Genomic DNA, 23,238 nt, shown 5'->3' on the forward strand with positions numbered 1-23,238 from the left:
TTCGGTGTTACTCATCCTTAACTTTTAATTTTATAATAAAGGTGATGTATAGAGGATTTATTAGTTACATAAGACACTGACAATATAAATTTAATGATACTATATTTTTAAAAAACATTCAAATGAAATACTGAACTAAAGAAGTATTCTTATCACTGCTTTCTCTTAAAAGGCTAAAGATAAAGCTTGACACAAGTATGTAAATAATTTATAATATGAGTAGTACTTTTATAATAATATAATAAGTAGGGCTGTTAGTAAAAAGTATGAATTTATGGTTATAGAAATTTTTCTGATAGAGGCAAAGTCCATACTCACAAGTAAGTATATACTTTTGCATGATTTAAAAAATTAGTCAATTTATTTTTACTGTAGTTAATGAATACATATGTAAATATTTTCCATATCAAATGCAGTCAATATTACTTTTAAACCACAGGATGCTATTTCTAGCTTACTACTTTTCAGTTATTTGCTTTATGATTTTACAAGAAGTGACTGTGTATGTGAGTGCCTAGTTTCTTAATTCTATGAGGGTATTGACATTAAGTTTGAATATAATTTCAGTCTTACTGTTAAAATGATAGAGATGTGATCACCTTTAAATTCTTTAATTTTTAAAAACTATTTTCAGCCTATATATTTATCTTCCTATCCAAGAATAAGTTGGTCTGCAATTGATTGAGTGTAGAATTTTTTTATTGATATCAATAGCTAATCCATTTTTATAGATATTCATTAAATAGATGGACTTATTTCCACTTATAATATTGATAAAAATAACATGCTACTGAATAAATGTTAACCAATATAATAAATGCATTATAAGTATATAAAACTAATGTTTTCTTCATAGCAGGTATATTTCCTTGGTAACTTTTGCCTGGGAGAAATTTGTGTGTTTTAATGTGGTCTGGTAATAAAACTGTAGGTTTATGTAAAATCTATCCGTATTTTACATTGTTTCAGTGATCAAAGACAAAAAAGAAAATAGTCAAGGATCTCCAATTCATTAAATAATTTATTAGGATTAAATTCATTGTCTGAAATATAAAATTCCATGAGAAGAAGTATTAGATTATGCTCTTATTTTGCAGTAAATATTTGTATGTAGTCTTATTTTGATTGTTTTTGCTTATATTTAATATTTGTGTTGCCTCTTATGTCCATTAAACTTTATTTTATTAATAGGTATACTCCATTTGCTAATGGTCCCAATGACACTCCAGAAGAAATACTGCTGCGTATAGGTAATGGAAAGTTCTCTTTGAGTGGTGGAAACTGGGACAATATTTCAGATGGAGCAAAGGTATACATAAATCTATTCTGTTGGAATTCATGTTAAAATGCTAAAGTCTTTATGTTCTCATGTATATATCTAGTGGTGCCACGTATTTGTTTTTAGTTAATTTAACTCATTTATCAATTAATGAAGGCACAGAATTATTTTTTTCATGAGATTTGGGGCATCATTCTTTCTGACCAACTTTTATGTGTTCAAGGAATATAAACCCACTTTCTATATTAACCAAAACAAAAAAGGCAAATCTGAAGAAGGCTACATATGTAAAGTATATGTAAAGCTTATTTCTGGACTTAGTGTATTTTCCACATCATCTTCAAGTATAGAAATTGTCTGTTAATAATATGCAGTTATTTAAATTGTTTTATTTTCAGTTGGCACATAGTTGCACGTTTGTCAAGTACAGTGTGACATCTCATGACAAGTATATAATGTGTAATGATCAGGTAAGGGTAAATGTAGCAAATCTGTCACCTCAAACATTTATCATTTCTTCTGCCTCAGGAATGTTGAAAATCGAATGTATGAGCTATTTTGAAATATATAGTTAATTGTTGACAACCATATTAGAAGTTATTCCATCCAGCTGCCTACTGTACACATTAAGTAGCCTCCATATATAAATCCCCTCTCCCCACACCTTACCAGGCTCCACTATATCACTATCTCCACTACTCTACTTTTTTTTTATAAAGGTGATTTACAGAGGGATTACAGCTACTCAAGTAAGGAAATGAGTACAATTCTTGTTGAACATTGTTACCCCCTCCCTTATTTTTTCTTCCAGGGAGGGATAGCATCTCTACCTCCCAAAGTTGTAAAGTTCATTTCCAACATATTGTCCTGTGGCTATCTCTGTTGTATTGGTTCACTGCCCTTTGTCTCATCATTTCTATGATTTCCTTTCCCAAATCAGATAAACAAAGATTATAGCTAGCAAGATCAATAGAAAGCCACAGATAGGGAGAAGATCTTCACTAGCTATACAACAGACAAGGGCCTCATCTCTAAAATGTATGTAGAACTCAAAAAATTAACCCCCCAAAAGATAATTACTTAAAGAAACAACCACCCCATTAATAAGTGGGCTAAAGACTTAAAGAAAGACATCTCTGAAGAGGAAATAAGAATGGCCAATGGACACATGAAGAAATGTTCAACATCTCTGGCCATAAAAGAAATGCAAATCAAAACAGAATTGAGATTCCACCTCACCCCAGTTATAATGTCCATTATCAGGAAAACAAATAATACCAGATGCAGGCAGGGATGTGGCAAAAAGAGAACGCTACTACTGTTGGTGGAATGTAAACTTACTCAACCACTCTGAAAGCATTATGGAGGTTCTTCAAAAGGCTAAACATAGAGCTCCCCTATGACCCAGCAATCCCACTCCTGGGCATTTACCCAAATGACCACAAACAAGGCCACACTAACACTACCAGCACAACTATGTTCATTGCAGCATTATTTCCCATACCAAGACATGGAATGAACCAAGATGCCCCTCAGTGGATGAATGGATCAAGAAAATGTGGTATATATACACAGTGGAATTTTGTTTCCATCAGAAAGAATGGCATTGCTCCATTTGTAAGGAAATGGAAAGACTTGGAAAAATTGTATTAAGTAACGTAACCAAGACTGCAGGCCCCCCCCCACATTTGTAATAATTAGTATATGTCTAGGATAGTTCTATCAGGGAATCACAATAGCTCAATAGCTATGTACATATAAACTTATAAAATGATGCTAATCGAAATTAACTACAAGATACGGAAATGAGGTATTTTCCCTTTTACTCCCTGTTGTCACTGTTTTTTTTTATTTCATACCCTTTGTATTTTATATGTTTATCTCCTTTCTTCTTCTGTGAGACATTTTAGCTTCCACGTATAAATGATAATATTTATTTTTCTTTCTATACCTCATTTGCTTTACTTGTGATTTCCTCTGGTTCAGTGCATGTTTCTGCAAATTTCAGAATTTTGTTCTTTCTTGGGCTGAGTAGTCTTTTAATATGTATATATGCCATACTTTAAAAACCATTCACTGTCTGTGGAAATCCAAATTAATTTCATCTCTTAGCTATTATGAATGGAGTGTGCAAGTATCTCATAAATGTCATCATTTCATTTCCTTTGGATATGCGGGAACATATAAAAGTTCTACCTCAACTTTTTTGGGAAACTTCCATGCTGTTTTCCATAAAGGATATAGTAATTTACATTCCTTCCAACGTTGTATGAGAATTTTCTCTGCATCTTTGTTAGCATTTGTTACATTTTTTTTTGGGGGGGGGGGCCGGTCGTGGGGCCTGAACTCTGGGCCTGGGCGCTGTCCCTCAGCTCTTCAGCTCAAGGGTAGCACTCTACCACTTGAGCCACAGCGCCACTTCTGGCTTTTTTCTTTTTGCTTATGTGGTGCTGAGGAATCGAACCCAGGGCCTCAGGGATGCAAAGCAAGTGCTCTACCACTGAGCCACCTTCCCAGCCCTGTTACATTTTTCTTTTTAGCATAGTTATTCTGAAGCTTTTATATGATTATCCCTTGGGTATTATTTAATACATTTGTTGACCATTTCTATATCTTTTGATAAGTATCTATTTAGTGCATTTACCTATTTTGTCAAATTGGAGTATTTGGAATTTGGAATATTTTTTATTGTTTTTGAGTTGCTTATATATTCTGAATATTAGTCTCACTGCAGGAGGGTAGTTTTAAAGTATTTTTCCTATGCTGGATGTTACTTATTTTCTTGTATGTTTCCTTTGTGATTTGGAGTTTAATTCATTCTGTCCACTTTTCCTTTTGTTTCCCTCTTTGAGAATATATGAACAGTGAATAACTCCACGATATTTATTGTTGATAGTTTGGTGTTATACAATAAAAACATAATACAAATCAGATAATATAGTTTTAAATTTTCAGATAGCCACATACAAACCTTTAAAAAAGTGAAAATAAATGAATTTTATTGAACCTAGTGCATCCAAAATATCACTTCATCTAATTCATATATAAATATTAGAGAGATTTTTGCATTGTTTATATTATGTTTTCAAAATATGGTATGTACTTCATGCAGCTCATATAAATCTGGACTACATATTTAATTCTTAAAAGCTGCTTCTAGCTACTGGCTAACATATTCTACAGTGCAGTTTCATAGTAACTTGTCTTATTTACTGTAGAAAAAAATTGATGTCATAGGATGGGAAATGTATTTACTGATATCACAGAGTGAGTCATTAGTGGTGTGTGGACTTGAACCTGCCCATTACTGACTGACTCTACAGTCTTATTTTAAACTCTATGTGATTTGAAGTTAATAAAGATGAATTGTTAATGAAAAAAAAAAGAAAGAATAGTCAAAGCTTGAATACTAATTTCTTATGCAATTTATAACATTTTTAAGTTTAAAAGGAAAAACTCTAAATGTCAGCAAGTGGCTTATGGGGGTCTGAAGCTTGTAAGGTACAATTTAAAGTAGAATAAAAATTATAGACACGTAAAACTTATAGTTAATTTGTGCTAACTATAAATCTTTAGTGTACTAAGAACAATAGGTATTTATATAGTATATTAGAACGTTTTTTATTCTCACCATAGTAGAATAAAACAAAAATCAATTTGTCATTACTTCTTAAACATGTGATGGGATTGTGTTTGATTCTTACCAGCAACCCAGATATGCAGTAGTATATAGTAGAATGAACATCTGACTGGAAGCCAGGAGAACTGAGTGCTTATCTTTGATCTTCTCCTAATTAGCTGTCTGTATTTTCATCTATAAAATGTAAAGCATTAATTAAACCTTTGCTTTCTTCTGATGTTGAAATTCTATTTCTATATTGTTTGGTTAGTTTGGTTCTTTTGTAATTTATCAGACTTCTCTGTAAAAAGTGCTCAGAGCAACTGTTATTTAATTAAATATGTATTTTCTAGACATTCCATTCTTATCCTTAGAATCAATTCCAATGTATCAATTAACATATATGATCGTAAGATATTCCATTAAATAAAACTGACACTGTTCTGTTCTCTACTTCAGTGAAATCAAACTTTCTTAGATTCTACAAGTAGGATCAAATAGTATTTTGTCTTTCTGTGTCTGGCTTATTTTGCTTATTATTAATCATTTAGTTTCATTAGTGTCAATTGTAAATGACAGAATTTCATTCTTTTATGTAAATGTTTATATATTTTCTTCATTCATCATTTTGGACACTTAGGTTGCTTTCATATATTGGATACTGTGAATTGTGCTGCAATAAATATGAGAAGGTAGAAATTTCTCCAGTATACTGATTTTATTTCCTTTGATATAATCAGTTGTGGGATTGCTTGGGCTATAGTATAGGGAATGAGGAAAGATTGATTACTGGATATAAAGTTATATTTAACTAGGAATAAGCTCTGATGTTATATTGTACAATAGAGTGACTAGTCAGTGTATTGTGTATTGTGCATATACATCATACACATTTTGCTGATACAGGAATACTGAATTCAGGCCAGTGCTTTTTTGCTTAGCTTGCTTGCTAATGCCTGGCACACTACTACTTGAGCCATACCTTCACAGGTTTTTTGGTGGTTAATACAAGATGGAGTCTCACAGACACTTCTGTTCAGGTTGACTTCAAACCATTATTCTCCAGATTTTGGCAGCTAGAAGTACAAACATGCGCCACCAGAGCCAAGCTAATATATTGGATATTTCAAAATACCCAAGACAGTTGATTTGGAAACTTCTCACTACAGAGAAATAATCTATATTTTAAGTAATGAATTTGCTAATGACTTTGATTTGATTAGTATGCTGTGTGTTGCTGTATTGAAATATCACATTGAGCCTCATCAGTAGGCATAAATATTATGTCAATTAAACTTTAAAAACATAAACTCACACAGTGAAAATAATCTCAAACAGGGTTGAGGAGTTATGTGCCAGCTGTGGTTGTCAGTTTTTTATGTTCTATGTGCTTTGTGTTTGGATCTGTCTAGGTTAAAGAAATAATACATATTACTGTTGGGTTTTAGTGTTACATCTTTGTCTTATAATTGAGAAATTCACATAGGAAAAGGTACTGAGTAGTATGAAATATCTCACAAGGATATTCATGTAGTCGTATTTATGTGTTAAAAAATTTTGGATTTGGAAATTTAGTAGGATGTATGAAAACTTTTTTCAAAATCATCATTGTAAATTTTTGTGGTTTTTTTGGTGGGGGGGTCCGGTCATGGGGCCTGAACTCTAGACCTGGGCGCTGTCCCTCAGCTCTTCAGCTCAAGGCTAGCACTCTACCACTTGAGTCACAGCGCCACTTCCGGCTTTTTTCTTTTTGCTTATGTGGTGCTGAGGAATCGAACCCAGAGCCTCAGGCATGCAAGGCAAGCGCTCTACTACGGAGCCAAACTTCCCAGCCCCCATCATTGTAAATTTTAGCAATTCAATCTTGAGTCCTGAAAGTAAACTGATAATGTTTTCCAGAGCCCCGTCAGCTAGTATCTGTTTTTGAAAAAACTGCAATATTTCTTGTGACTTTATAATACTTTAGCAATTTAGAAGTTACTTTTCTTTTTTTGGCTGTGGGGCTTGAACTCTGGGCCTCAGCACTGTCCCTCAGCTCTTCAGCTCAAGGCAAGCGCTCTACCACTTGAGCTAGAGAGCCAATTCAAGTTTTCTAGTGGTTTATTGGAGATAAGAGTTTCACGGACTTTCCTGCCTGGGCTTGCTTTGAACCGCGATCCTCAGAGCTCAGCCTCCTGAGTAGCTAGGATTACAGGTGCCACCGGCTCCCGGATTTACTTTTCATTTTGTTATGCCTCCTTGCTCTTGATTACCCAAAACCACAAACAAAAGGATCTAAATTATTCTGTTTCATCTTGTTTAAAAAGAAGCAAGCAAGTAGATGAAAATGTCATGGTGTTACTCCAATTTAAAATAAACGTAATAATGTGTGACTAAATAGAAGGCCACTGTGTCTAAATTTTAGGATATTTTGAAATATTAAAATAAAATACTACTTCCAGTACACATAGTCTTGGACAGCAAAATGTTGTCTGGTAGACATTCTTATAAGAGAAATTATTTTTGGTCCCCTTGTTTTACTTCTTTTAAAACAGTACCTTCTACATTTTCTCTTGTTTCTATTACTAATTTGTGTATAGTTTATTAGAGCACTTAACCTGCTTTGTTTTGCCACAATCTCATGTGTGCACATATTTATTCGTCCAACTTGGAGAACCTTAAGTTTTTGCAGTACTGGGAATTGAACTCAGATGATCGAGCGTCATTTTGCATATTCTCTTATACCTAGTGTGATAAATAGCAAATTAATTTGTTTGAGAATGACTCTATTGAAGTTATTTCTTACATTGTTAAATAATATAATAAGATTCTCTGATATATTATATGAAAGTTAATACTGTTAAGCATTATGCAATATACACAGGTATCATCACATGGTACCCCATGAATATGTACAACTTACATGTTTTTGTGTATTAGTTATGAATAAAAATTGTACCTGGTTGTAGTAGGGAAATTACTCATCATTACTTTAACCAAGGCAGAAATTATTGCTTAAATCTTTGTGGAAATTAGTTTTTTTTCCTGAAGAAATCAATATTTTAACACATTTCACGAAATTCAAATGGTTACAATAAAATGAGTAATGAATAGCTGTGATAAAGTTTTTATGCAAAAGTGACATTTAAAATATAATAAACTGTTAATAAGTTACAAATAAATGGAATTCTTATATGGATACAATGAGGAAATAGAAAAATTGCTCTACTACTATATTCATATATGTCACAAAACTTTTACTTAAAATTGGTATAAAAATTAAATTTTGAACAACAGCTTAAACATAATCCAAATATATAATAGAAGAAACCTTTGAAGTTTAGGCCAGATTAAATTACTTAGTTTTATTGCTGGTGGTTTCTTTCAATTAGGTTATCAAACAATAAATATCCAAGTGAATAAGTGATCATTCTTGTCATAGTTTAATAACATTTTTTAAAAACCTGGCCATATCTACTTTGAAAGAATGAAAAAATAGTCAAAGGGAAATGACAAATTTTAAAATGGTGGGTGTGCTCATTTTCCTCTTAGCTATGGAGAAATTCAGTGAATATTACTTAAGATAATGACACTTTTGTTCTTTCATTTGTCATCCCCCTGCTTGTCATCTGTCATGAAGAACTTGCTTTTTTTTCCTGAAGGGTGTTAAAAAGAAATAAGACAAACTAAGCCTCTTAAAACAACTTTGATGGCTTAAAGAAAGTATCAAAATGTTGATACTTCCAAAAATTAAATCCCCCAACAACAAATCCTCAAAGAAACAACTGCCCGATAAACAAGTGGGCTAAAGGCTTAAAGAAAACCTTCTCTGAAGAGGAAATAAGAATGGCCAATAGACACATGAAGAAATGCTCAACTTCTCTAACCATAAAAGAAATGCAAATCAAAACAACATTGAGATACCACCTTACCCCAGTTAGAATGGCTATAATCAAGAACTCTAATAACAACAGATGCTGGAGTGGATGTGGCCAGAAGGGAACCCTACTGCATTCTTTGTGGGAATGTAAACTTGATCAACCACTTTGGAAAGTAGTATGGAGGTTCCTCAAAAGACTCCCCATAGAGCTCCCCTATGACCCAGCAATCCCACTTTTGGGCATTTACCTGAATGATTACAAACAAGACTATACTAGAGGTACCAGCACAACTATGTTTATCGCAGCATTATTTACCATAGCTAAGATATGGAACCAACCCAGATGCCCCTCAGTAGATAAATGGATCAAGAAAATGTGGTATGTACCCTGCTTTCACTGTATTGGACGTCGGTTTAATTTGTGGAGGGGAAGGGGAAAAAACAAATCATTTAAATAGGGATACAGGTGGACCCATTGCAACAATGAGATGTACAAGTCGTTATGTCGAAAACGAACTTTACAACTTTGGTGGAGGGGCGGGGAGGGGGGTGGGATGGGAAGGGATGGGAAGGGGAAACAAAGGAGAAGGCTACAATGCTTGATAAGAAATGAACTCATTATCTTGCCCATGTAATTGTAACCCCTCTGTACGGTATTTCACAATAAAAAAAAAAAGAAAAAAGAAAATGTGGTATGTATACACAATGGAATTCTATGTTTCTATCAGAAAGAATGGCATTGCCCCATTTGTTAGGAAATGGAAAGACTTGGGAAAAAATGTTAGGTGAAGTAAGCCAGGCCCAAAGAAACATAGGTCCCATGGTTTCTCTTATTTGCAATAACTAGTATATGTCTGAGTCAAGCAGAAAAGGTCAGATAAGATGATGTTAAATGAAATGAACCCCAAGATAAGGACACAAGTGTTTTTTTTTTCTTTCTTGCTGTTGTTTCTAACGTATTGATAAGGTACCATGAGATTATTTTTTTGCCCTGTATGTCCCTCCCCCTTCGTATAACTCCTGTCTTCACTGTATTTGATGTTGGTATAATTTGGGGAGGGGAAGGGAAAAAACAAATTGTTTAAATAGGGATGCAGGTTAACCATTGCAACAATGAGATGTACAAGATGCTATGTCGAAAAACGAACTTTACAATTTAGGCTGGGGGTGGGTAATAGTTTTGGATATGGGAGAGGAAAAACAAAGGAGGAGGCAACAAAGCTCGATAAGAAATGCACTTATTACCTTGCTCATGTAACTGTAACCCCTCTGTACAGTATTTTCACAATAAAAAACTTATTTAAAAAATGTTGTACTTGTCTGAGCCATTTGGTGGTGTAATCACCATCTTATTAATATACTTCCTAGTAAGCAGTGATTATAAAGTTTCATATAATGCCTAGTGTAGTAGCTCATGTATGTAATCCCAGCTATTTGGAATGCAAACATCAGGAGTATTGTAGTTTCAGGACAGCTCAAGAAAAAAGTTCTCAAGATTCTATCTCAAGAAATAAGTAGAATGTGCTGGTTTACATCTGTAATCCCAGCTGGGGTAGGGTTATAGGTAGGAGGATTTGGTTTGAGGCTAGCATTATGTAAAACCTTAAAATGACTAAAGTAAAAATTTACATTAAGATAGAAACTATCATAGAAATATACTAAATGGTCTTTGTTTATATCAAAGTCATCATTTGTGGATAATATAAAAATAGAATATTTGTGGATAATATAAAAATAGAAGCTATCATAGTAATATATGAAATGCTCTTTGTTTATATCATAAAGCCATCATTTGTGGATAATATAAAAATCCTCTTCCCTAATAATTTGTATTTCCGGTCATGTTTTATGTTTAGTTGCCACATTAAGAGAGAAATATGTTAGATTCAAGACAGAACTCAATGTAACTCCCTAGAAAGGCAAGAATCAAACTTCAACAAAATAAAAACCAGAAAGTGGGTACTTGAAAGTGGTAGGGTGAAGTCATGAGAAAAGGGGTTTATGAATGAAGAGAAGAGGGGAAAAATTCAGTCAAGAATTCAATGTATATCCTACCTAAGAGTAGGGAAAGAGGTAGACAGGGGAGGAATAAGTGAGAATGTTGAAAGAGGTGACATTGATCAAGATATATTATATTCATTAACTGCTTTGTTAAATGGCAACTCTTTGTACAACTAAAAGATAATAAAGAGAAATTTATGATACTTTTTGTGTGAGGGAAATTTTACTTATAATGATAACCACGTTTGCTTCATTTTATGACAAATGGCATAATACCATTCTTTCTGGCTAAATAGTGCACCATTCTGTATATTATATACCATATTAACCTTCCATCCATTGATGGGCACCAAGATTGATTCATTATATTAACTGTTGATGAAGAGTAAACATGCGTGTGTAGGAATCTCTTGTTTGCTGATTTCATTTCTCTGTGTATATATGAAACAGATCATATGATTAAACTATTTTTAGGAACTTCCAATAGTGTTTTTAATATTGGCTTTACAAATTTACATTTTCACCAATGGGATGTGAACGTTGCTTGTCTCCACATCGTCATCAGCATTTGAATTTATTTATGAATATAATTAATGTTTTGATGAGATTGGATGAGATATAATTTCAGCGAAGATTTGATTTGCTTTTACTTGGTGGCTAAGGAGTTTTTCATAATTTATTAGACATTTTTACATCCTTTGAAAAGAGTTCAGTTCAGTTGCTCATTAATTAGTTGTTTGCATTTTTCTGTTAATATTTTTTAGTTCTTTATATGTTCTGGATATTAACTCTGTGATGTGAATAGCTAGAAAGAATTTCTCTAATTCTTTGTTTCTTCCCTCTCTCAATTTATTATAATTCCATTTGTCAGTTATTGCTTTCATTTCCTAAGCTATTCAAATTCTCTTCAGGAACTTGTTGCTATGCCAGTATCTTGATGTGTTTCATTTGTGTTTTCCTGTAGTAGTTGCAAATTTCAGGTCTTATATTAAAGTCTTTTATCAAGTAGGAGTTGATTTCTTTCACAGACTGGAGGATAGTAGATCTACTTTTATTCTTTCTATACATTGATAATTAGTTTTTTCAGCAGCATTTACTTAAACAGACAGTCATATCTCTGACCTGTTTTTTGGAGTATGTGTCTAGAACCAAATGGTTGTGGATGCTTGGATTTATCTAGGTCCTCTATTCTGTTCCATTAATCTGTCATTTTCTTTTTTTTAATTTTTATTTATTTTTTATTCTGAAAATACTGTACAGAGGGGTTACAATTACATGGGCAAGATAATGAGTACATTTCTTTTTTTTAATTTATTTTTTATTGTGAACATACTGTACAGAGAGGTTACACTTACATGGGCAAGATAATGAGTACATTTCTTATCAAGCATTTTAGCCTCCTCCTTTGTTTCCCCTTCCCAGCCTCCCCCTGCCCCCCCACCCAATCCTCCCCCCCACCACCAAAGTTGTAAAGTTCGTTTTCGATATGACAACGTGTACTTCTCATTGTTGCAACGGGTCCACCTATATCCTTATTTAAACAACTTGTTTTTCCCCTTCCCCTCCACAAATTAATGAGTGCATTTCTTATCAAGCATTGTAGCCTCCTATGTTTCCCCTTCCCATCCCTTCCCATCCTCCCCCTGCCCCCCCTACCGAATCCTCCCCACCCCCCCCCACCAAAGTTGTAAAGTTCGTTTTCGACATAACAACTTGTACTTATCTAATCTGTCATTTTCATGCTAGTATAATACTAGCATGATTACTTTGGCTCTTGGTATGTTTTGAAGCCAAGTATTGTGATAACTTCCAGCATTACTCTTTTCAATCAATATTGCCTTGTCTGTTTGGCATCTTTTGTGCTGCCATACAAATTTTTGAGTATCTTTTCCTATGAAGAATGTCAGTGGAATTGTGATAGAGATTGTATAGAATATGTAGGTTACTTTTGATAGTATGTTCATGTAAAAATGTTAATTCTCTAAATTCATTGAGATCTATCCATCCCTAATGTCTTTTTTAATTTCTTTAGTGTTTTGTAATTTTCATTACTGAGTACTTACAAGTCCTTTATTATATTTGACTCCTAAGTATTTTTAAAACTTACAAAATGAACTTTTTATGTTAGTTTTATATCATTCTATTTTGCTGAATTTGTCCATGAGCTGTAAGAGTCTTCTAGTATAGTAGTTAGTGTCTTTTAATTATAGAGGACTATCAGCAAACTAGGATAATTTGGCTTCCTACTTTCCTCTTTATTTCCCTAAATTCTCTAGTTAAAACTTCAAGTACTATATTGAACAAGAATGGCGAACATTGAAAAAATTTGTCTCATTCTTAATTTTTAGAGCAATTTTTTTCAAATTTTTTTTCCCATGCAGTATAGTTTACCTATGGGCTTGTTGTGTACACATAGGATACTTCTATGCATAGCTGCTTCCAGATTGCTAGGAAGGAATGTTGAATTTTATCAGAAGATTTTTCTATCTGTGGTTTTGATTGTGATTTACTTCAGATGTTAAACATTTCTTTATGTGTTTATTAGCCATTTGCACTTCTACTTCTGAGAACTGTCTTTCAAATCCTTTGCCCATTTATTAGTTTGTTATTTTACTGTTTAAATTTTTAGCTCTTTCTATATTTTGGGATATTAATCCAGAATAGCTATCAAGGATTTTTTGAATAGCTGTCAAAGATTTTCTCCAATTCTGTGGGTTGTCAGAGTTCTGGTCATTGTGTTGGGTTTTTTTTGCTTTGTGTTACATTTTTATTTATGTTTGTTGTTTGTTTTTCTATGCAGGAACTTTAATTTGGTACAATCTAACATATAAGTTCTTGTTATTTTCTGGGTAATTGGAGTCCTGTTGATAAACTACCTATCGTCCAGAGTTTTCGCTATGTTTTGATCTGACTGCTGAAGAATTAGATACTTTGGAGTAGTTATATTGTCTTGCTTTTACATATTTCTTGTCCCTCTGCATTGCAATTTGCATGTGTGTTGGAAAGGATACCATTCCTAGGTATACCTCTTTATGGGAGAGGGTCTTAGTGGGCAGCTTTCTGTTGTACCCCCAGAGGAGAAAAAGCAGTAATGAATACATCAGTTGAAAAACAAGCCAGATATTAACATGTAGTTAAAAAATGCATTGGAAATATCAGCTACATCCCTAATAAGGGAGCTGGAGTACTTATAAATAAACTTAATTTAAAAATTATTAAATTTACATGTATTCTGTAATAAAAAATGAGAAAAGAATAAAGGGAAGAAATAAGAAAGCAGGGAAAGTATGTGAGATAAAATTGTAAGAATGTTAAGGGATAACATACAGAGTGAGATAAAAGTATTTTAAGAATAAAATATCCGAAAGAGGTAACATTGATCAAAGTGTATTGTATTGTTAAATGACAACTCCTTTTTACAACTAATTTTAAAATATTCAAATACTTTATGTCCAGAAAATATTTCTTTTTAAGAGAATATAAAATAGCACTGTTTTGTTTTCCACAGACTTAACCATATTGCAATTTACTTGCTGCTCAAGGCAAGTAGGTATTGCATTGTTTTCTCTCTGAGATCAAAACAGGTTAGACTAGAAAGGGCTGTTTTGAGGCTAAGCCCAACCCTGTTTTTTTTCACAGTGGTGTGCAGTATTATGACCACTGCTAGTCTGAATTCCTGCCAGCATTCTATGTATCTATGACTGATAACATGAGGACAGGGACCACTCCCACACTGCTCTTGTGTCCTGAGTCCAGAGACCCATTAGTTGTATGTCTCCATACAACTAATCATGGGTTATGTTATCATGGGTATGAGAAAATGCCTGAACATGCTCTGTTTCCACCAAATGTCTTGAGCTTTCTGAGTCTAGAAATCAGTCATGTTACAACAGTCTTCACTGGTAGAGCAAGGCATGTGTCACTGAGTGATCCTTCATTGCAGTACAGGTGGTCTTTTTTTCCATGTTGGCAGAGAATGTAATTTTTATTTCATTAGATATTTATTCAATGACAGTTTCTCTGCTTTATTTAACACTTCACCTGGTAGCAGAGGCATTTTAAATAATCTAGGTTATTGATAAGTCTCTTCTTTCTCCCCTCTTGTGGAACTCCTCATTGTCTTGTTTCTTTTTTCTTTTTTACGTTTTTTATTGTAAAAATGCTGTACAGAGGGGTTGCAGTTACATGAGCAAGGTAATGAGTACATTTCCTATTGAGCATTGTTACCTCCTTCTTTGTTTTCCCCTACCATCCCTTCCCTTCTCACCTCCACAACTACCCCCACCAAGTTGTGAAGTTCGTTTTCAACATAGTGTTTTGTACATCTCATTGTTAAAACGGGTCAACTTGTATCCTTATTTAAGCATTTTGTTTTTTTCCTTCCCCTCCTGAATTAGAGAAGTGTATATATACAAGATGCAAGGCACCGACATCAAGTACAGTGAAAACAGGTTATACCGTGGGGGAGGAACATAGAAACAAAAAAAATAACACTGTACATTATAAATACGTTAGAAATAATAGCAAGAAAGAAAAAAATGATATTTGTGTCCCTATCTTGCAGTACTGGTCTTCATCCTAGTACATACGCCAGCTAGTCTTTCTCCACTTTTCAGAAGTTCTGCTACAGTGCTTCCATCTGCAGTGATGCCACACTTCCCACCTAGGTAAACTTGTATTGGAATGCCTCTATCCAGGCCCCAACTAGTTTCCTGAGCCCACAATGATTTTTGGCTCATTTGGTCACTTAATCTCTGGCTTTCCCCTGCTTAAAGGCTTGATTAGAAGACCTCTTTGTGTGTGTGTTGGGGGGGGTGGTCATAGGACTTGAAATCTGGGGGTGGGCACTGTCCCTGTGCTTTTCAGCTCTAGGTGAGGGCTCTACCGCTTGAACCACAGTGCCACTTGGGTTTTCTACTGGTTTATTGGAGATAAGAGTCTCACAGAGTTTCCTGCCTGGGCTGGTTTTGAACCATAATCCTCAAATTTCAGCGTCCTGAGTAGCTAGGATTACAGGCTTGAGCCACCGGCCCCTGGCCTGTAAGACCTCTTTTACCATTAATTATTCTCCACCATGGCACCGGTGAGCAGGCTTGAAAACACAGAGGGCCCCTTCTCAAGCATCTCCCTATAGCCTATTTCAGATCTTCTGTCTTGGACTGTGGCTTTGCAAAGTTTCAGATTGTGTGCTTTCAGAACACACTAAGCCTTTTTTTTCTTTTTATTTAAAGCCCCACTGATGAAGGAGTCAGTTTTCCTGTTGTTTTTATGCAAATCTAAAAGTCAGTATTTCTGGTTTCTACCTGGTGTCTGTCTACAATGAATTGTTGCATTCTCATGCTTTCCATGCCACCAGCCTCTCACTGAAGTCATCCAGATACATAATATATTTTGTGGGATTTGTGGTGGTGCAGTAAAATACTGGGTGTCTCTGTTCTACCATATTCCTCTCCTGGAGTTACTATTTTTTTAATAAGTTTTTATTGTGAAAATACCGTACAGAGGGGTTACAATTACATGGGCAAGGTAATGAGTACATTTCTTATCAAACATTGTTGCCTCCTCCTTTGTTTTTCCCCTACCATCCCTGCCCTCCCATCTCCACAACTGCACTCCCCTCCACCCCCGCCAAAGATGTAAAGTTCGTTTTTCGACATAATGTCTTGTACATCTCATTGTGGCAATGGGTCCACCCATATTCCTATTTAAACAATTTGTTTTTTCCTTATCCTCCCCAAATTATACCAACGTCAAAAACAGTGAAAATGGGTTAGTATTCTTGAATGTATGTTAGCACTAATCATTGAAACTGTCTGGACTCCTATTTTCTTCTTTTGTAAACTTTTAGGTATCAATTTAATTTCTTAAGTAAATGTGTGGCTGTTTAATCTTTGTTCTTGAGTGATCATTGACTTCCTTTCAAGGAATTTGTCCATTTTCACTATATTGGCATAAATATTTTTTAAATAAAATTTTTGTTACCCTGATAATCGTTGTACACACTGTAGTGAATATCTCCTTTCTCACTTTATCTGTAATATCTATAATGACATATCAACCTACTCCTCTTTGCAGTCTAATGTTTTTGCTTCATTAATTTTCTAGCTCTGTTTCTTTCTTATCTTTATTGTAAATGTGATTAATGGGGGAGGGGGGAGTTACAGTTACATAAGTAAGATAATGAGTACATTTCTTTTTAAACACTTACCCCTTCCCTCATTTTCTCCAGCTTAGCCCTCCTCATTGCCCTCCCTCCATAGTTGTATAGTTCATTTCCAACATAGTGTCAAGTGAGTACATTGTTGCATTAGTTTATCCTTTGTCCTGCTGTTTCTGTGATTCTCTTTCCCTTCCATGGATCAGATAAACTTATATACAAGATAAAGAAGACCGAAAACTAAAACAGAAAGGAAAAAAAGAAATAACTTTAGTGCTGTTTCTTCGTGAATATTCAGGAGCTTTTCTTCTTGATTGTTTCTATTATCCTCATGAAATAACTTCTTTTCTATTCTGAGTTGTATTTACCTTTGGTTTTGAAAGGTAAATAAATATATATTGACACCATATAAAATTCTGGATGGGCATCTCATCTTTTCTAAACTGACTTTTATTTACCAGTCCTATTCCCTTAGTTTCAACAAATTACAGTAATCTTTACAATCTGATATTAGTATTTAAAATTCTTAGTTTCATGTTTTTCATATTGAAAGAATATTAGAATATTAGGAAATACTTGTTAGGCAGAGCTTTCTCTAAAGTATAGTAGATAGTTTAAAATACTATGTAATTTAACATATTTAAATCTGTGTTTCTACTATGCATTCAAATTGCTCTTAGTGTAACAGATATCAAAATAATCATCTACATTAATAGAAAACATTACCATTATCATCCTAGCATCTAGTTGCTAACATATTTATGGTTTATTTTCTTTGATATGTTAGAGGATTTAATATGTTAGTGAATTAATTATATGTAACTTTCCATTCTGTGCTATGTCTATATATACATACCCTTACATACCTTAGAGTCCCGTTTACCAGCAATGCTCAATAGCTCCTTCTCTTGTTGACCATTTAACAGATTCCAGGATAACTATTGCCACTTTACATTTTTTTTCCTCCAGTGATCACTGACGTCATTCCATTCCTTACAGGTTTGGCGTTATTATTTTTTAATTAAATTTTAAAATAAATATAATTATACTGTGAAAAATCTATTTCAAGATTATGTTTTGACAGTTAAATATGCAGAATACATAGGTATATAAAATAAACAGGTAACAGCTGGGTGCCTGTGGCTCACACCTGTAATTCTAACTACTCAGACGGCTGAGATATGAGGATCTTTTTTTGGAGCCAGCTCAAGCAGAAAAGTCTGTGAGATACTTTTCTCCAATTAACCAACAAAGTGCTGGAAGTGGAGGTGTAGCTCAAGTGATAGAGTACCAGCCTAAAGCATAAAAGCTTAGGGGCAGCTCCCAGGTGCTCTGACTTCATGCTCTAGTACCAGAATTAAAAGAAAAATCAGATTAACACCTGTTTATACTTTTATAGTTTGAGAAAATGTGAAACAGTATGTTTGTTACTATTTTTTTTCATTTTCATTTAGGATTTGCTTTCCCACATGCTTCATATGGACCCTCATCAACGATATACTACTGAACAAGTATTAAAGCATTCTTGGATAACCCATAGAGACCAGTTGGCAAATGACCAGACAGAGAGTAATGATGCATCACAAGTTGTTTCGGTAAAAAGAAACCTACTTTTATGTGCCTTCTAAATACTTAATACGTAAAGTAACCATTATTGCTATGATAGTTAAGTAATTCTCCTTTCCTCTACTCTGGTAGAGGGAGTTATTACTAACATCTTATTTGTAGTTGGAGATAAAAGTAGACTAAATGCAAGTTTTATATGCAAACGAAATACTTTTTTATAAACATTAGTACCAGTTCCTGAATTCAAAGGCATTGAAGTACATTTAAATTCAATATTGTAACAATTTTTTGTAAAAAAAAAAATGCTATGTAGTGAAAAATATTTAATACTGAGGTGTTAATTTCTAAAGGCAGCACCTGTATCTTATCTTTTTGGGAAAAGGTTTTGTTCTACATAAATATTTCATGATACAATGTGGAAGATTTTTCATCTCCAGAGGTTGTTATTCAGTGTATGATGTTTCCTCATTATGACAGGAAACAGTGGTTGCAGCATTTTCTGTCCTGACTCACAAGACTTTTCAACCAGTCCTGGAGCCTGTTGCTGCTTCAAGCTTAGCTCAGCGACGGAGCATGAAAAAGCGAACATCAACTGGCTTGTAAGATTTACAGTATTCCTCAGCTACCTGGAGGAAGAGAAAACTAAATGTGTGGCTTTTATGCCTATCAAAGGCACTGTTTTCTGCTATATTACTTGAATATTCTGTTTAAGCCCCCCTTTTTAGGGGGAGTCAGATTAAACAAAACTTATGCAGGTTCACAATATTCATACTTGTTTTGCCATAATGTCCGATTGTTTATTTAAGCATAAAATTGGTGTCCATGAGGTCTTAACTCTTCTGCACACTGACTTCTAAAATTCCTTCCAAATAAATTTCCTGTTAGGTTGTTTTTTTGTTTCATACAGTCATGGTTTAGGGAATCATTCAAGATGTTTATAGTATAGTGCTAAGCAGTGCCAGTGTTTTTAACACCAGATCCTGAAGGAAAGGCTTCTTTTTAAAGAGAAAAAAGTACTATAGAAAATTGTTGTGCACAGCAAAGGACTCCATTCATTTGTTCCTCTGTAATTCCTAACTTTTAGTCATAGTAGTTTGGTCACAGAGCACAATACATTTGTGCTAATATATGAACTTCTGATATGGTTGGTGCCAAAGTTTAATATAAGAATTAGATCACGAATAATGTGTGCAGACAGACCTGTATATTATCCATAAGTGGCCTAGTCTAGTGAAAATTTCCATAAAACTTCTAACATTTTGCATCTAATGGGATTGTGAAGATTTGTTTACCCAAAGGATATATGTTGGTGTTGTAATCTGTTAAATAGATGATAGATATGCTTTTGAAAACAAAGTACATGGTGTTGACACTATCTTGGTGATGTGTAAGCTGATTTTGAATTTAACCAATTGGATTTAATTGTCATGTTCCCTTTTAAGTGGAGCTACACTGTTCTATTTCTGCACTTCCATATCTGGGGCTACAGTGTGGCATATTGATCTACCTTGACTCCTATGGTAATATAGTGAAGTTTTGCTATAGTGGACATGTGCACATAGCACATATGACATAGTATAATGTATTTCAGTCAATATTAGATGATGCTACATAATAGTTATACTTCAAGAAGATTAACATTTTAAATAGGAAGTAATATGTGAAAAATGAGCACATTAAATCATATTTATAATGAGATAAATACTTGGCCAAATTGGTCTTACTAATTCTATGATTAAGAACCACTGTGTAATATGTATCATTTTCTCTAAATGCTAAAATTAAAAAAACTTTGTGTTGTTGAGGAAAATACCATTACTACTGCTACTGACAGAAAGCATTCATGAATGTAAACTGGAAGATATCTCAGTTTTGTTTAGTGAACATAGTGAATTACTTGTGTGTGCTAGGTGTACTGTTTTCTGTGTGTTTTATTTTACGTAGTTCAGAGAAAATTAATTATATCATTTAGGTTAGGAGACATGTAACTTTGGTATTTAATAAAGGAACCTATATATATTCTCATTACAATGTATGTGATCTATATTCCATGCACAAAGATCTGTTTCCTGAGTGTGATCTAAAATATGTATTCTTACTTTGAGGTGTCTTTTTGAAATAACTGGGAGACATAGAAACACATAATGCCACATGGTAATATTGCTTAAAATTAGTTAGATGTATATCTTGTGGCTTTTATGTTCCAATTTGACTCTTCCCTTACTTTATTACAAGTACTTGTATGTGTTTGTGTCCACATATTTTGAGTTGTTTTCATCCCATCATTATTTATCTTACTTGTGCTTCTTCCTACCAGAGTTGATTTGTCATACTCAGATACAGTTTTGATCAAGTTTTCAGGATGCTATTTCCATGTGTGCTTTTAATTTTTTTAAATTTTTTAATTAATTTTTTTTTTGGTTGGTTGTGGAGCTTGGGCACTGTCCCTCAGTTCTTCAGCTCAAGGCGAGTTCTCTACTGCTTTTGCCACATCGCCACTTCCGTCCATGTGTGCTTTATAAGTAATAAGATTAGGGGAAATAGGCCAGGCACTGGTGGCTCATACCTGTAATCCTAGCTACTCAGGAGGCTCAGATCTGAGGATCACAGTTCAAAGCCAGCCCAGGCAGGAAAGTCCTTGAGACTCTTATCTCCAATTAACCACCAGAAAACCAGAAGTGGCGCTGTGGCTCAAGTGGTAGAGAGCTTGCCTTGAGCTGAAGATCTCAGGGACAGCGCCCAGGCCCAGAGTTCAAGCTGCACGACCACCAACAACAACAGCAACAAAAAAGATTAGGCAAAATAAATTGAAAAATGAAAATATGATCACAAAATAGCCTTTAATTCTTTTCTATAAGTAGTACTTTAAAAGTAGATGATCTTCATTAGTTTTCATTTACCTTGCTCAAAGAGTCATGCCATAGAATCCTGTTGTGAAAGGAACATTATGGAAATGAATAAGTAGCACCATTCCTCATCACCCAGTGAAGGTTGCCAATGTATAAAAGACACAGTACACCAGTAGGTGTACCCAGTAATTGTGAGAGTTTTCTGCTGGAACAAGTCAAATTCTCCAGACTAACAAAAGTAGTAGAGGCATAAAATAAGTGAAAGCTTCAGACTGCGCCATCATTTTATAGAGGGAGCCCAAGTAGGGTTGCCCAGTCATCTTTTTGGCTAGAAAAAATGGATGTAATAAATACAGGATTTAATGGGCATTTTTTAAAAGACACTTGTCAAAATGAGTGACCAGTAGAAACAAACCTTTCTCTAAGGCTTAAGAATACTCTAGTTTCATGAACAATCATTTTGCTTTGGTTTTCTTTTCTAAATAGTTTGAGGGGCTTTTTAAAATCGTTTTGGAAGGGAGAAGATATTGTCCTTATTTTTCTTAAAGGAAACATGTTTGTTCAGATGGACTATCAGTTAACTGTATACAAACTACCATAAATACACTCAGAAAACCATTTGCAAGAAAATAAGCATGCAGTGCTGATGATTATGACCTTATAGTTTTTGCCATTGGTAGTTAAACTTAGTGAAACATTTTTAATAGCCTCTCTGCCCAGCACAAAGAAATTACATGTTAGACAAGCCATAAACTTAAGAATAGAGGCTTGGCACCTATCATGCTAAAAGACTGCCCAGAAAATCTTATTCATAGTGATTGAATATTATCCTAACTATAAGAGACCATTTGACTATGAAGAAAAGAAACACTTACCTTGTACCCTAAGGACCACTAGAAAAATTAGAGTTTAAAATTTATAATTCTTTTCCTTCTTGCTTAAAAAACCCTCATCCTATTCTATGAGCATCTGACTACTTCATGAAGGTTTAACCTAGCCCTAGAAGGAGTCAGTGCTCCCAAAAGATTTCCATTCTCTCAGAAGAGGTCTTTTCAGCTAAAAAGGTGAAAAGGAAAGCTGTCTCATTAAATTAATTCACTCTGTGCTATGAGTGGCTTAGAAAGTCCATTAAACACATGAGTTTCTGCTTATTGGACTTTTCATCAGTTTTAATAAACAGAATAATTTTAAATGCAATTAATATTAACATTTTCTGGATAAGAAACAGTAGATCCAAGGGTAAGAGTATCCAATAAACTGTTTCTTTTCTGTACAGTTTCTTCCTTTCTACTTGTCAGTCTATATTTTCCCTTAAACTCTTCCAAGCTTTTTAATCATGATGAATTTATACAACAAAGTGGTGTAGAGGAAGGCAGGGCTTTGTTGCTGTTTCTTTATATGGTATTGTGAAGCCCATATTTGTCTGTATTCTTTTTTGGCATATGATTTATAACATAAAATATTTACCTTTCCTCTCCTTTGTATTGATAAATGAAAGACTAGAAACTTTGTATGTATACCACCACTTGTGGATCTCAAATTTCCACACCATTGTATAGATTCCAAAACTTAGAGATCCTGTTTATCACAATGTTTTTTTTCATAAGACGAATCCATAATAAATATAAATTGGCCAACTGAAATTAAACTCAGATTTTTTATTTCAAAGCTTATGCAGACATTTTTGGTTGTGAAATTATAAATCAATAGTATATTATATTCCTTCCTATGCAGGAATGTATTAACATTTATATTCACATTATACATTATGTTCATAATGCTCTCTTCCTCATTTTGGTCTTACATGGGATTTGAATTAAGTGATAATACTTGATCTCACATAAAATTATTTTTGGTTTCTAGTACATAGGGAAATACTGTCAGTTATAATAAGTTTTAAAATATAGA

At 33.9% G+C, this 23,238-nt stretch overlaps 1 protein-coding gene across 4 annotated transcripts in view; it reads left to right on the top strand.

Moving 5' to 3' along the window:
- The window catches only part of Rps6ka6 (ribosomal protein S6 kinase A6), a 116,607-nt gene extending 93,607 nt beyond the window's left edge, over positions 1–23,000 (top strand). For all 4 annotated transcript variants that reach the window (XM_070040126.1, XM_070040124.1, XM_070040123.1 and 1 more), the window contains 3 exons: positions 1,192–1,309; positions 18,370–18,510; positions 18,959–23,000. In XM_070040126.1, coding sequence (XP_069896227.1) covers positions 1,192–1,309; positions 18,370–18,510; positions 18,959–19,084 — 385 coding nt within the window. In that variant the 3' untranslated portion in view covers positions 19,085–23,000. The remainder of the gene's footprint in view (positions 1–1,191; positions 1,310–18,369; positions 18,511–18,958) is intronic.
- Positions 23,001–23,238: the final 238 nt, after the last annotated feature.

Source organism: Dipodomys merriami, unplaced genomic scaffold, assembly GCF_024711535.1.
Source record: "Dipodomys merriami isolate MVZ:Mamm:240054 unplaced genomic scaffold, mDipMer1.0.p SCAF_3, whole genome shotgun sequence".
NCBI classification, from domain to species: Eukaryota; Metazoa; Chordata; class Mammalia; order Rodentia; family Heteromyidae; genus Dipodomys; species Dipodomys merriami.